The sequence below is a fragment of the Xiphophorus couchianus genome, chromosome 18, assembly GCF_001444195.1.
Source record: "Xiphophorus couchianus chromosome 18, X_couchianus-1.0, whole genome shotgun sequence".
Classification (NCBI taxonomy): Eukaryota; Metazoa; Chordata; class Actinopteri; order Cyprinodontiformes; family Poeciliidae; genus Xiphophorus; species Xiphophorus couchianus.
The window spans coordinates 6,861,656-6,877,400 of record NC_040245.1 but is presented as its reverse complement, the minus strand read 5'-3'; the positions used below and the strand labels follow the sequence as shown (position 1 = coordinate 6,877,400).

Below are 15,745 nucleotides of genomic sequence, written 5' to 3'. Positions count from 1 at the left end.
TCGCACGCTTTCAGTCAGTGAGGAAGAGAGCACCGCTGCTCGTACCCATAACTGTATGGGCTTTGCAGCTGAGGTTTTACATGTGGCTTCAACTGATTCAAAGCGGCGCTGCATGTAGGTGGTGTTGCGCTTTCCTCCGGGGATTTTTTTCATTAGACAAGTTGACATTTGAGCAGCCCTGAAAGTGTCAGCACCAAGGTCACTGTGCCAACAACTTTCTTTCTCTGTTGCATTGCAGTCAGTTTTCTTTAAGTACATGGCTTGAGTCTGCAAGAGAAGGTGATGATAAAGAGAGAATAAAGGAAATAAGTGGAGTTTTATCATCTTCTTAGGTTACAGCCTCAAGGTTAATATATTTTTTTGTAATATTACATGAAAGAGTAACAGAGTGCAACAGGTGAAGTGGAAAGAAGATGAATGGTTTTCAAAATAACTTGTAAAAGGGAATCTTTGCACTTGTTGCAGTCCTCAGCAAGAACAGGAAAACTGGTCAGAGTTAATGGGAAGATGGGTGTAGCTACATACGGAACAATCCTGGAAGGAATACATCCAATAAGAATCTGTTAAATGAAAATTTAAACAAACTGACTGTACTTGAACAGTTTCATGAAAAAAAAAAGTTCATAAGTGGAAGAACTACCTTGGTCAAATATGCAAAATTAACAAACCTTCTTTCAGATGTTCAGAAAATGTAGTTAGAAATTCTAAATAAAATGCTAAATAAATAAGAAATTATGATGCTGCTCAGAGCCAAGCCAGAGAATTAGATTGAATAGATATGGTTTCGGCATATCAGCGATACCTAATCTAGAGTTGTTTGCTATATCAGCATCAATACAGATACTAATACTGGATTGGTGCATCTCTATAGAATGGCTTGAGTTAGTCCACTTTGACGTATACCTATTTCGGCTTAGATAGTCCAACTGGCCTGAAGGATTTTATCTAGCAGGTGCTTTTGTTCAGTAAATAGGGCCATTACCTTAGAAGTACCCTGGTAATGGCCTCAACGCATCTCACAGTTGCACAATTGTTCCTTAGACTTCGACTTAGACTTAGACTGACTTTGTTGTCATTTTCAATGCACAGGGTGTATACAGAACGAAATTTCGTTGCATACGGCTCAGGATAATGTTTGAGGTTCCAATGTTGTGAGTAAAATAAAATACAGTATAAAATATGAATATAAATCTAAATATAAAATATGAAGTGCAGGACTGACAGTAAAATAGAAGTTATTTAGCTCTGTACATGTGCAAGGTATAAAGTGGAGACCAGTTTTTGAGTGCAGTCCAGTTAAGAGTTCAGCAGTCTGATGGCAAGTAGGAAAAAGCTGTTTCGGAGCCAGGTGGGCCTGCACCGGATGCTGCAGAACCTCTTTCCAGAGGGCAGCAGGGAGAACAGTCCATGGTGGGGGTGTGAGGGGTCACTGACGATGTTTCGGCCTCAGGACACGCATCCTGCATCGATGGTTGACCTGACACTTCGCCCTTTTGCCTGAGCTGGGTGTGGAAGGTTGTTGCCGAAGCAGTTTCTCCTTGTGTGCCTTCTTCTCACTCACATGAGAGTTACCGAACTCTTTTGCAAGCTCAACCAGGAAGTCCACCCGTCTCTCCTGCACCCCAATGCATGCCTGATAAAGCACATGTGCATTCAGTGCTGCCATGTCAATCATGTTTGCCAGGTTTGCTGACCAGCTGTCACATAGTGATGGAACCTTGGTCACCCCCCGCAAGATTATGACTGAAATAAATGCCATTAGTTCTTGTGAACTAAATAGGTGAAGCAGTCACCTATTTATCCTCCACAGCACAAAAGGCTGCATGCAAATTTGCATGTGCAAAGTCTCCCAGATTTCTTTTGCTTACACTTTTTGCATGATTTTTTTGAGGTGGATTAACACAATTAATTTGGTTAGTTTATTTCTAAACTGTCATGTTATACCCTCTTAGCTTTATTTCAAAGAGAAACATTTCTAATTTCTTTTAGAAAAACCTTTGCATATTTTTTGAAACAGATTGTATGTTTTGCAAACTCTATGTCCATTTGGCAAAATGACCTGGATAATGCAGCACAACATCATGGATCAGCTGCAAAAGGTAACATCTCTCCAAAAACACTTCATGTATGCTTCAAAACTAAACTGAAGAGCACTACCTACAGGAGAGTCTACTGTAGAGCTGCCTCCATCATAGATCGCACCCACCCCCAACATGGACTATTCACATTCCTACCCTCTGGCCTGACGGTCAACGGCCACATTTACAATTGAAGAAGGGATGCTAATTTGAGCCATCAGAGTCGTCAGGGTGGACTCCGGCCTTTTGGCCCTGTTGAGCCGATATGGGAAGGACTCGAAAACCGAGCCATCCTAGTGCTAGATAAAGTGCAAAAACTAGAAGTATGAATACTTTTTCAATGTGCTTTATCAATTTAAGAAATAAGAATAGAGGAGGAGGAGAACTTGAAGTGAAAATTTGGGACATTGTAAAGGGAAAGAGACCCAAAAAGATCATGAGAACACGAAAAAATAGGCAAGGGAAAGGTCAGGAAAAAATGGCAGATGGCAAGAAGAAAAAAGGAGAAATGCAAATCTAGAGCGATATACCAAACAGAGAGTTCTTTCAGTAGCACTGCCAGTTGCGCAGTTTAAAGTTTGCACAGTGTGTTCTTTAAGGATCCAAGCCTTGGACACACACAGCTTACTCTGTCTCCATTTCTTCAACAGCCTTCACCACCCAGACGACCCCCTTACTACTTACTACATGTTGAGTCATGATGCATCCACTCATGTAATTCACTTTCAGCCCCGCCTTGGCATAGTGAACATTACTTTCTTTTAATGCATGTGCTCTGACAACAGGCCTTAGTGCCTGTTGCTAAACATAAACTCCTCTGGCTGACAGAACGGGGATTGAATTGGGGATTGCGGTGTCCACTTGGCTCGCGGCCTTTGCGGCTTCGCATTCCATGCCTTCTTCACTGCTTACCGACCGCCATGTTTCCTGAGGCAGGAAGTCAGCTCTGTTTCCTGTCACAGTCCTCTTTCATGTGGTCACTTCCTTCTGTTTTGCCAGTACTGTTGTGTTGACTCGGAGAACAGGAGGTGGTGCTCCTCACGGTGGGCTCAAGAACAACAGCGAGAAGTTTTCTCTCTCCATATCTGCGGCTGCATAAGTAAGCTCTCACAAAGACAGTAATGTCAGCTTATGGCCTGCTTATTATGGCTGCATATCTTAGTGCAAAATGACTTTTGGGTGTGTTGACTGAAACTTTAGCCTTCTCCATCTATTTTTTTAGAAACTCTTCCTAATTTGTTTTATTTTTGTGCATCATTATCATGTATTTTTTCCGAGATGTCCCCCAGCTACAGTAATCAAAGTTCAACTATGTGAAATTGTGGATTTTGTAACCTTGCTCAGGAATGTTGATTGTGATGACTGCCTGGCTGGGAATCCTGCATTTACTGTTTCCTAAAAGATACTAGCACGTTGGCGGAGATTACAATTGAACTTTGCACACAGTGATTAGCTGGAATGCTTAGATTCCTGTGTACTACAGCCAGAGATAAATCTTTGTCACAAAGCATCTCTGGTTCCAAAAGAAACGCTCTTTATTTCATGCAGAAGAATCGTGTTGAAACTGGTACAGTACCTCTTAAAATTAATACTTTGTGATGTTAGGGGTAGATTTCATGTAATAGGCTAACACATTTTGTTTTGAAATAAAAATCTGAAAAGTGTTTCGACGCTCATCAATCTGAAATCCCTAATTTCAGTAAACAGATTGCTTTTGGACCACATTTATTACAAATGGAAAATTTTTAATGTGGTACAAATGCACAACTATGAACCTCCCAAGAAACACTTGTCCACTTAAACTGGCAAATTGGGTAAGAAAAGATTTAATCAAAGAAGCAGCCAAGAAGCCCTCTGGAGGAGCTACAGAGATTCACAGCTCATGTTCCAAATGGCTAGTCTGCTACAAGCCATGTGGAAAGAAGAAAAGATTGAACTTTTTGCCCTACAAAACATGCAAAGGGCTGTATTCTGTAGAAAACAAATGCTGGAAAGCACCCTGAAAACACCGTCCCCATGGTAAAAATATTGTTGTAGCTGAAACATGCTGTGGGAATGGTTTCCCAGGGAACAGGGAAACTGGGCAGAGGTGAATACAAGGTAATCCTTAACTGAAACCTGTTAGACGCAGAATCAGAACCCAACACGGAGAAGAAACGTTCAGTTTTGCACCATAAATCTGGAAGAAGGTACGAGAAACTGCAAAACAATTGGAACACTGAGTTCTTTTAAATAAAGCTAAAAACTTGTTTAGAATTGCCTTTGATTCATAACTGGACGATCATTGTATATGATGATGATTATTCTTGATGAATTTGACACGACAAAGCTTATTTACTTGTTTCATAATTATGTTTTCATCGTGTTATGCACTTTGAACTGCCTCATTGATGAAATGTGCTATACAAATAAACGTGAAACTTGAACGGGACAGAGTAATAAAAAGTTTGAGCGGCACGAATATTTTGGAAAACACTGTAACCGGAGGGACTTTGATTCATATACGTGGGTAACTGTGTGTGTTCATGTTTATCCCCAGTTGCGTGTGTTTTTTAAACCACCGTCACTGGCTGAGGCAGACTGTGCTGCAGAATCAAAGACTTACAGAGCTGCTGTTTGTCATAGTGCCATTCCACAAAAACACACACACACACAGTGGGGCAGACGACGAGCGTTTTCCACTGGCCACACCAGACACCCCGGGCCACACTCCCCACACAGCACACCAAGTTCTGTTAGAGTTTTGGTATTTCCCATCAGAGGACTTTTATGTCCCCTCGCATCTGCTCACTCTTTTGCTCCATTCCTTCTGGACTAAATGTTCTAGATCATCACACCCTGCCTTTTAAATTGTGTCACAAGGCAAAATAGATTTCTTCAATGCTGAGACTTTTTTTCTTCTCTCCCAATCCTGTCATCAGGATGATGGAAGGGCCGTAACAGGACATCCCGGCGTCTGCACACACATTGCAGGCATTCCTTACTCCAGCACAGCTGAATAAAGCAGCACACTTAGCAGTCATGGGAGACGGAGACTCATGACTAGACTTTTCTCTCTTTGCCTTTTGTCATAACTACTGATGTGCAGCAGCAGGAAGAGGAGAAACGGGAGAGAAGCATTGGCGAAGCTAATCAGGGAAGGGCTGTCACGTACCCCAGATCATGAAAACTCGCCCAAAACAATTGGCGGTCAAGTCATTTAATTCAGGAATAATTGCATTCCGTGTTCATAGCGGACCGAATGGGCCTTTGGAGGCTTTGAGAAGGGAAAGAAAGTGAGTAATACAAGTGCATAGAGGGACACAAGTTGATAATAATGTTGCAGTACCTCACTTAAAAAAATTGCCATGAATCTGCATCTTAAAATAGCAACATTTCTTCAGCTCCTGTAATTTGCAGAGGTGTTATTAGAATGCATTATGTAAAACTTATGACATACAAACAACTTTTTTTCCTTAAATCTTGCAAGTTTCCCCATTTCCAAGGAGCTTAGAGTTAAATGGCGTGATGACTATTTAACCCCTGAAGAACGGACAGAGTTTTTCATTTTGCACATTTGTTTTTATGTTCAATTAACTTGGTGTTCTCTTGAGTTTGAAAAACAAAGAAATTAAAAACTTTCATTACAATAATATGTACAGTTTAAACCAGATATTTGATTACATATACATATATTCAGTAAATTAGAATAAGTCAGTTCACTAAGTGAAATATATTATATAGATTAATTACACAAAGACTGATTTTTTTCAGTTATGATTTTCTGATGAAAACATGACATTTTAGATTAGAATATTACATTGGAAGAAAATAAAATGTACAGAAGTGTGGGGTTTATGATTTTTTAATACCTGCCTTTTTTTCAAATGGTGCTTTTAATCTGACAAAACAAGCCTCATTGGACTGCATATTATAATTTATTGAATATGACTTTACATACAGGAATAGCCAAAAGAGAAAAACTTTTTGGTGCAAAATATTATAATCTGCTGGACCAAAAGCAAGATCCTGTAAAGATATGCCTGTAGTTTGTACGATACTATCATAATTCTGATAAAACTTAAATTGAAGTGTGTAGTCAAAATGGTCATGCTTAGATTTTGGGGGAAGCCTGAGAACATCCCAGCTGTAAAGTATAGGTGTGTCAGCAACATAGTGTTTGGGTGTTGAGCTACAGCAGTGACTGGTGAACTTAACAAAATAGATAGCATAATGATGAAAGAAACTACTGTGGAAATACTGAAACAACATCTCTGAAAGCACAAATGGGTCTTCCAAATAGACAATGATTGTAGTAATACTGAATAATTTGCTACAAAGTGGCTTAAGGACACCAGAGTCAATGTTTTTGGAGGAGCCATCACAAAGCTCTGGTTTCATTCCTATAAAAAACAGTGCTGAAGAAAGTTGTTCTAGCACAAACCTGACTCTGTTTCACCAGTTCTGTCAGGATTAATGGAGCAATATTTCCTGGGAAATGTCAAAAACGAGTGAAAAAAGAAAAGAATTGACCTAAGTCATACAGTTGGTGTTTGATGAATAAAAATAATTTTGGTAATCCTAACTGACATAAAACAGGAAAAGTTTGATCTGATTTAATGTCAGGGAATGAGGGAAAAAAGTTAGGTGCTTTTTTATAATGATTTTCAGATTCTAGGAAGTTTGTTGTGCTCAGACATTATTGTGTAATCAGAATATTCATCTAGTTAGTGAACGCATAGACAGTGACAGTAATTTGTGGCACGGGACTTATTTTGGAATTCAGAAGAAGTGATGGCTGAGATGAGTAGAAACAGAGGTGAAGGCAGTACAGAGGGTGCAGACTACAAACCAGATGTGAAGCAGTGACTCACGGCGGGCAAAAGGCTTGATGACGTTGGCTGCTATGCACGCTAAGCTCTGCGTGCGAGTGGGGGTGTGCGTGTGTGTGTATCGGTGTGCGTGCCGGGACTTCCAGCCTTTCCTCCAAAACAACAAGCTTTACGCAGGCACTGTAATGTCTGGGCAAGGCTCATTACTTCATGTTTAAATACGTACAGAAAATGATGCGAAGGCAGAGCTGAAACTATTTTCTGAGGTTAAACGGTCACTTTAGCAGCACTTTGAGTCAGTGTGGAGTTTAAAATCAAACAAACAGGTGAAGTCCTGAGTGTTTTCTGACTTAGGCGTCAGAGTGCAGTGGAAGAGAAAGAGTGTCTCGCTTTCTGCGGTTTGCTCAGTAGACATTTACCCAATATTCTCGCTCTTTTGTTTGCCCTGTTTTTATAACGCTTCACTAGCTTCCTGCTCAAAAATTAGTTTTTCCACTGGTGGTGTCACTAAGCAACGTCAGAGCTTAGCATTAATGTGTCTGTAAGGAGGAAAGATTAGTCGGTTTCCTCCCTTTGAATTTGTGCTGGTTTAGACAAGACACAGAGTCAGGTGGAATGTGACTGCTGGGTATTTTTTTTTGTTTTTTTTTCTACAATAGCCTTCTCTGTTTTCCTATGAGTCCACATTAGTTCAGGATGTGTTGCTCGTGTAAACCCACTGACATCTATTGAGTGTGTGCACGTGTGTTTTCTTTGGAAACCAAACAGCATGGGATCGTTGAGTGACCTTAAAAACCTCTCTTCTCTCCTCATAAGTCAATTGTCAAGGCAAGCATGTTTTCAAGGGCCGCCACCTGTACGCACGGATTTACACTTCTGTGATAAAGCACATCTGAGGTGTTTTGGGAAAAGGGCAAATGTCCCTGTTTGTCTGCTCCTCATCATTTTTTCCCCCTCTCTCTCCCTCTCCTGCAGAACTCCATTAGACACAACCTGTCCCTGCACAGCCGCTTCGTCCGCGTCCAGAATGAGGGGACAGGGAAGAGCTCGTGGTGGATGTTGAACCCAGAAGGCGGGAAAAGTGGAAAATCCCCACGACGCAGGGCTGCCTCCATGGACAACAACAGCAAGTTCTCCAAGAGCAGGGGAAGAGCAGCAAAGAAAAAGGTGTGTTAGTCAAGTACTTTTCCATGTGTAAAACAATTACTTGCAGAAGTTCTGACACTGTTTAAATGAATTAAAATGTGTTATCAAAATAAGTGTTAGAAATTGGATCTTGTATAGCCAAAAGTAGCCAGTAAGAATATTTTTGAAGCCACATGTAGCATTTTGGACGAGGTTGCTTTGTGTAACAAAAAAATAATATGCCAAACTTGTTTTCTTTTTAGATACATCCAAAACTGAGTTACATCTAAAAATCTGTCAGTTTTCAATTGGTGAGCTCTGGTCAATGAGTGGTTGATCAAAATGATCGTCACTGATGCATTCAGTGATAAGAATTTTTAGAGATCGAATTTGATGGTTAAACATTTTCTGCTGGTATTGAAAACTATTTGCTCTATCAAGAAACATACAATACTTTTTATAGTTTTGTATGATTTAGTCCTTGGAAAAAGTCAGAATCAGCAGTTCTGACCTCAAAGAAAACCAGAAATTGGGTCAGGCAAGAAAAGCCTGACTTGAACATCTTAAGACTTAAAAATAAATAGTCTAGTGAACCTATGTTGAATTTATTTATAAACTAACTGACAGAACCAAAAGTGTGTCTAATAATGTTTGTCAAAGATCAATTTTGGGACCAGTTCCTTTTTTGTACTAATATAAATAATAATAGGTCTACATCCAGCTGTGGTTCTCTTCTTTGCCGATGATAGAATTATTTAGTAGTGGTAGATTTCCTTTAGTTGACACTTGACTTCTTTTAAAGGTTTCTACTCAGATTAAGATAAGCACTTAATCCCATAAAGACAACAGTTTTTTTACATGTTTTTACATGTTCAAGATCTACTAGCCTCCCAGATACAATATTAGAAGACACTCATTTGGAGAGTGTTTTGATGATAATTCAAAACACTCTATATAAAAACCTTAGACCAAATACGGGTTTTGATTTTAATTTACTTTCCCTTCTTCCTCGGAAACATTTAGCCAGGATCATATTCTTATTAGTTTTGTTATGCTTATATCAGTTACATGAAGCACAAACAGTTTTAAAAACTGTACATGGTATACCGTGCTGCTTTACACCTTGTTATAAGCATGATAACTATTATCCACCCTTGCAAACTTTATGAGTTTGCAAGGGGCTCAAACATTCTTTCCTTGTAAATAACATTAAGTCTTTGGGAAAGGCTCCCAAGTAGAATTAAACAAAACTGCTCTATAAACATATACATTCTCCTTTGAACTTAGACTTATTTACTTTACCTAGAATATAATTACTTGTTGTGTAAATTAAATGAAAGTTTGAATTAATTTCTCTATTTCATTGCTGTACAGTAATAATCTCCCTTTGGTTTCTTCCTCATAGCTGTCCCTGCAGGGTGGCCCCGATGGCAGCGCAGACAGCCCAGGTTCCTATTCCAAGTGGCCCGGCAGCCCAAACTCCCACAGCAACGATGACTATGAAGCCTGGAACGGCTTCAGACCTCGGACCAGCTCCAATGCCAGCACCGTGAGCGGCCGCCTGTCACCGTTCGTGCCTGAGGACGACCTTGGGGAATCCGACGTGCACATGGGCTACCCTGGAGCTCCAGGATCAAAGATGACAGCCACACTGCCCAGCCTCACCGAGATGACTGGATCTCTGGGACACAGTTCTGAGAATGTCATGGAGAACCTCCTGGACAACCTGAACTTGCTGTCGCCCAACAACTCACAGGTCGGAGGGGGGGCGACGACCCCCGGCTCCTCCCAGTCCTCCCCCTCACCGATGATGCAGCCGAGCCCAGGTTACCCGGCCTACAGCTCCCCGAGCATGGGCTCGCAGTCGCAACAGGAGTTCCACAAGTGCGTCTACGGCCAAGCTGGGATGAACACCTTGCCTTCCATGCCTCTGCAGACTCTGTCAGAAAACAAGTCCAGCTTCGTGCCCAGCATGGGGCAGTACAGCTGCCCCGCCGGGCTCCTGAAGGAACTGCTGACATCAGACACCGACCAGCACAGCGAGATGATGCCGTCAGTGGACACAGTGGTGTCTCAGTCCAGCGGGAGCTGCATGCTGCCACCGTACAGCAGCAGCCAGCACGCAGCCAAACTCATGGCAGGAGGGAACGCTCACCCGCACGGTCTCTCTCACCCCCACAACGTGCACAGCCAAGGCCAGGCCACGTCACCAGCTATGAATGGCCGCTTGCTCATGTCGCTGAGCTACAATGGGGGCGGCGCGCTTCTACCTGTCACCAAAAGCCCCATGCAGATGCCTTACGGCCTCCCTGGGCACGTTGGTGGGGGAGGCATGCCCGGCAACTTCTGTCCTCTCAACACCAACGGATATGGTCGAGCGGGCATGTCCGTACCATCGCACATGGAGAAACTTCCAAGTGACCTGGACGACATGTCCATCGAGAAGTTTGAGATCGACATGGAGAGGGTGCTCCATGAAACACTCATGGACGGCGACTCACTGGACTTCAACTTTGAGCCAGTCGTGACCCAACAAGGTTTCCCACACGGAGTGAAGACCACTACACACAGCTGGGTGTCTGGGTAGAAAGTGAAGGCAATCAGAGATTTACTCAACTGACACAATGCTGTTTAGGCAAAGAAAGAAAATTAAATATGAGATTAAAGTTTCGTATCAAAAAAAAAAAAATAATAATGCAGCGACATTTCTGCTCCAAAATTATATTTTCAGGCAACGTTATTTCTGCAGACCCTTTATGGACATGTCAACTTCAGAGCCAATGAAGACAAGATCAGGATTTTCTCCAAGTGCCAAACATTTTGCCTTAACGAGAGTCGAACTGAAACACAAACAATGTCTTAAAAAGGGCTAATACCCCTTAAACATTTTCATGTTTTACCACATTACAATTACATACTCAATTATATTTCACTGGAATTTCATGACAAAAACCAACACAATTTAAGAGTGAATGTGACAAAAAAAATTGTTCAAGATGTTTTTGAGTAAATAGGAGTGAAAACTTTGAAGTACCACCTTTCACCTTCTACCACCTTCTCCAGATCTTGTATTAATTTTTACACATTTGGAGATTGACATTAATAAAGACTGATATTAATTTGCTCATTCGTCTTTGTAAAATAGCTCAAGCCCAATAAGATTGGATGGAGAACATTTGCAAATTTTCAGGTGTTGACACAGACTCTCAATTGGATTTTATTGTTGTACTTTGACTGGTCCTTTCTAAAACATGAATATGCTCCATTCTAGCTTTGAAAGCAGATTGAGGATTGTTTTCCTGTTGCTAGGTCAACTTCTTCCACAGACTCAAGTCTTCTGTAGACTCCAGCAGTATTGCTTTCAGTATCCATTTCCCCAACATGGCTCAAAAAAGGCATCCCGACAGCATGCTGACAGCATCATGTTTCAGTATGCATTTATTTTCCAGAGGTGATTGGCAGTATTAGAATTCCTTCATAATTCATGCTTTGTATGTATGTCAGAAAGTTTAAGTCTAGTTTTAGTCATACCTGACCAGAGCGACGACGTCAATAAATCTGTCCCTTTACTTGTGGCAAATTTTAAACATTGCATTGCTGTCTTTCAACAATAGCATTATAATTGCCATTTATCCATAAAGGCCAAATGTGATTCTCTCACCTGAACTGTGGTACCTGTAACTCTTGCAGACTTGGGCTTCTTTGTATTTGCATGTGATGATAAAAAGAAACAATATTGCGTTAGAGCTTTTGATGTTGTTTTATGAATTAATTCTAATCCCTGCTCACTGGCTTGTTGGGCATGTTGACTCTTGATTTTTATGATGCTCTAAATAAACAGGTGGACTCTATTTAGTGATTAGGTGAAAGCTTTCAATTGGACTGGATTTAATTTAGGGATGTCAGACTAAAGGTGGCTGAATACAAAAGCACACAACACTTTTCAGCTTATGTCTGAAACAGTCTATAAACTTTGAGTTGTTTTCATTCCACTTAACATTTATGTACATTTTGTGTTGGTCTGTTGCATAAAATCCCAGTAAAAACACATTGAAGTTTGTTTTTGTAACCTGACAAAAAGTGGAAAAAGTTATAGGGGTATGAATACCTTTGTAAGGCGCTGTATTTCCAGTTTACACGCAAAAGGTTACGGACACTGCCAAATGCATCTCATCAGCAGCAGCAGCACAACAATCAGAAGATGGGCACCTTCTCAAGCAGTTTGTAATGTTCCATCAGTCAAGCTTTATGTACCAAATAACTGATTTCAGCTTCTGACGAAGGATGAAAGTAACGCGTCTTGTGTGTTTTGGAACTGAAGTGCTTAAAAATGACAGATTTCTCGGTGGACTCAGAATGATACGAACATGCTTGTTGCCTGAGTGTACATAATGTAATCGAACAGTTTGTAATATTTGTTCCTTGTTTTGTTTTTTTTCTTGTTTTTTTTTTTTTATTGAGTTTATAAATACTGTTTACAGAAAGGAAATGAAAATCAAACCAGCAGAAGTGAGCTCAAAAATAAAAATGAAAACTGGATCTTTTAATTACAAGTTGGGTGAACAGGTCAGTCAAGCTGAGTTCTTGTACATACTTTGCAAATGTATATTAAAATGAAGCAGTACATGTTTACTAGATATAGTATATATTTGTGAGCTAAGTTATTTGAGGTTAATATAGATTTACGCTGGTGCACAAACTGCACTCGGGCGTTGGAATCGTTCTGAGTTATTCGTCACTCTGAACCTTAATACCACAGGGGCCTATTTGTAGTGCCTGAAAATGTAGATTTTGACTGCAGGCTCAGATAATATTGTAAATGTCTACGGTCAAGGAGATGCTCAAATACAGCAGTCTTGAAGAGAAAAAAAATATTTTTAATTTCCGTTTGCTTTTCTGGAGCTCAATTTTTTTTAAAAAAAGTTGTAAAATGATGTTGCTGAGGTTTACTGAACACACGTTTAGTGCTGTGAATGTTACTAGCTCCAGACAGTTTGGATGAAAGAAATTTCCTAGCGCTGCTGTCATTTTCACGCAAATAACCAGCCTGTGCCAGAGCTTTGTTGTGTTTTCTTTCTGGTGTCAAAGGTTAGAGTTGATCCAAAGGAGCCCTCTGATGCTGTCTTTAAGAACAGCCTTACTTCTCTTAATCTGCCCTCTCCTACCTCTGCTTATTGTTGTCTCTTTAAATATTTACATGTCTTGATGGCACCTAATTTTTGTTTATTAAAAGGTTTACTAAATTTATTATCCCTAAAAAAAATGCCACTGAGTGTTAGTCTGATCTTAAGCTTGTATATTTGCATTTTCTCGCTGATCGCTTGACTAACAGACATTTCATCTTATGTAGAGTCAAAAATGTGAATTTGTCTGAGAACATGACTTCATCCGATGAAGTCGACTCATTTCATGGCGAAAAGGCAAAGAGGATCACGAATGAAAAGGAATTTGATAAACTAAGTTTGACAGCAACTTTAATAGTGGGATTTACAGTGCAACCCACAATTATTGGCAACACCTTGTAAAGCCTTGTGTAACAATTCTTTTTTGCAGCTGCAGCATAATTTCATTTAGAATTTTTTTTTTAAATCCAACCATTAATTTAACTACATTTATTTAGTAGAGTAAGCTTCCCATATTAAAAAATTATAGTTTTAACAACTGTGAAACTTAGAAAAAGCCTTTACTTATTTAATTTAATTTATTTGTGAAGGCAAATGTATAGTGATCATCACAAACCAGGACGTTACCACAAAAGAATGTTAAGAGATAAACCTGTTGTTAATCAACATAGTTTATTTTTACAGTTCCAACCTGTTTATGAGTTGCAACAGATTCACGTAAATCTAAATGAACTTTAATCGTCTTAAATGAAGTTTGTTATAGAAAGGTTAAAATTTATATTTAATGGTAATATAATTAAATGTAGGTTTTACACTAAATTCACTTACAAGTACTGCTTTAAATGGCACTCATATGGAGATGGTTATGTTTTTCAAGTATCTTAGCAACTTAACCTTTGATCCCCATAAGTTCACATGACATTCTTATCATTTTTAGATTACTTTCATATCATTTTAAGGTTTTTTGTTGCACATGTTTACCAGGGTTGCAAAATTGTGGAGGGTGCTGTATCTGGAGCATGATGAGAGTTAATCTCGTTTTCTTGAGGACTCTGCGTTTGCCGGGTTTTATATCACCTTTTTTGACATGACTTCAGCTTTAGAAACACAGATAAATGTTCTGTGAAAACTTCAGTTTGAGCATGTAAATGTAGTAACATCTCAGTACAGCCAGAATAGTCAAATCTTAGAAGACTAAAGCTAAATTCTTAACCAGCAGAGAAGCCCTCAAAGAAGCTGCTGCTTAGCCTACATGCCAGGCATTGCCTTTCCTTAACCCAAACATGCCATTATATGTACTATAGCCAAATTTGCCTTTGAAGTCGAAGCGATATATTCAACGTCTCCATCATGTGATGTGTTTAAAATCATATATATAATTTTTATGTGAAAATGTATAAATATATTTGTGCCGGTCACTCAAGTCAGGATTAACTGTATTAAATCTATGTAGATTTACTCTAAAACTACAGAGCTGTACTAAGTAAATTATATCTCTACATTTTCAGATGATTGAATCTATGCATTGTATTCCTTAATTCTATGTTGCCGTTATATTTTCTCCTTTTTTTCCCCCTTGAACTTTTAACAAAAATATTTTAATGTAACATAACCCTGTGATGTTATGGTGTTGTTCTTGTCAAAACGTTATGTTCCTGATAGTTATATGGGGTGGGGGGTGAAGTTTATTTAGAAAATAGATGATGCAGTGATCGATATGCTAAGCTTTTAACTATACTGTTTTTACTGAAATTATCAAAGGTTTTTAGAAAAATAGCAACAAAAGCAAATTACTTTAAAAAACTTGTGAAGTTATATTGCATTTTGAAAATGAAATACACAATATTTATTCATCAGAGAAGTCCTGCTCAAAAGGCATGTTTTGGACCAATTTAGATGATGCACTTTTACTTACATTTATTACAAAGGGCTCCTCGTAACAAGAGGAAGAATTCCCATGCTATAGTTTAGAGTCAAAATCTGTTACATTTACTTTAAAAAAAACTGAAATTGTGAAGTCTGATTTGTAATGATAAGAAATTGTAATATTGTTTGATATCAATGTTTTCAGATCTAAATAAATGTACTTCTGTGTAAAATGTGCGTCGGAATTGTCATTCTGTGGGCACAAAAGTTGCTTGAAATCTTGTTTTAGTTTGGTTCATCTCAAGAAAATGAGATGACACGTAAAGCTCAATAAAAGTTCAACCCCTTGAACTTTTTCACATTTTGTCACATGATAACCAAACATTTCTATCTTTTGGGGTTTTATCAGACAGAGCAATACACAGTGGTGGTGCACATACACACATGGTCAACATCGTCTGTACACCTCTGTTTCTGAATGAAAATTCCACAATGGTCACTGAAATAACTTGAAACTGAGAAAAGAAATAATTAATAAACATTTAACAAAAATTAACTAATGAAAATCAGACATTACTTTTGAAATGTGTGTGGACACAATCATTTTACAAACTACTGAAACAGACCTGGACAAAAATGGTAGGATCTATAACTTAATATTTTGTTGCACAGGGTTTTTTTTAAAAGAAATCGAGCAATTTCTGTATCTGTTGAGTTCAGCACTTGTCCACAGGTGTTGTGG

General features: G+C 39.2%; 1 protein-coding gene across 1 annotated transcript in view; it reads left to right on the top strand.

Annotated features, from left to right (window-relative positions):
* foxo1a (forkhead box O1 a) overlaps positions 1-15,236 on the top strand; it is a 36,343-nt gene extending 21,107 nt beyond the window's left edge. Inside the window, exons 2-3 of the mRNA XM_028045070.1 lie at positions 7,865-8,056; positions 9,420-15,236. Of these exons, the coding sequence (XP_027900871.1) occupies positions 7,865-8,056; positions 9,420-10,601 (1,374 nt within the window). The 3' untranslated portion in view covers positions 10,602-15,236. The remainder of the gene's footprint in view (positions 1-7,864; positions 8,057-9,419) is intronic.
* The last annotated feature ends 509 nt before the right edge of the window (positions 15,237-15,745 follow it).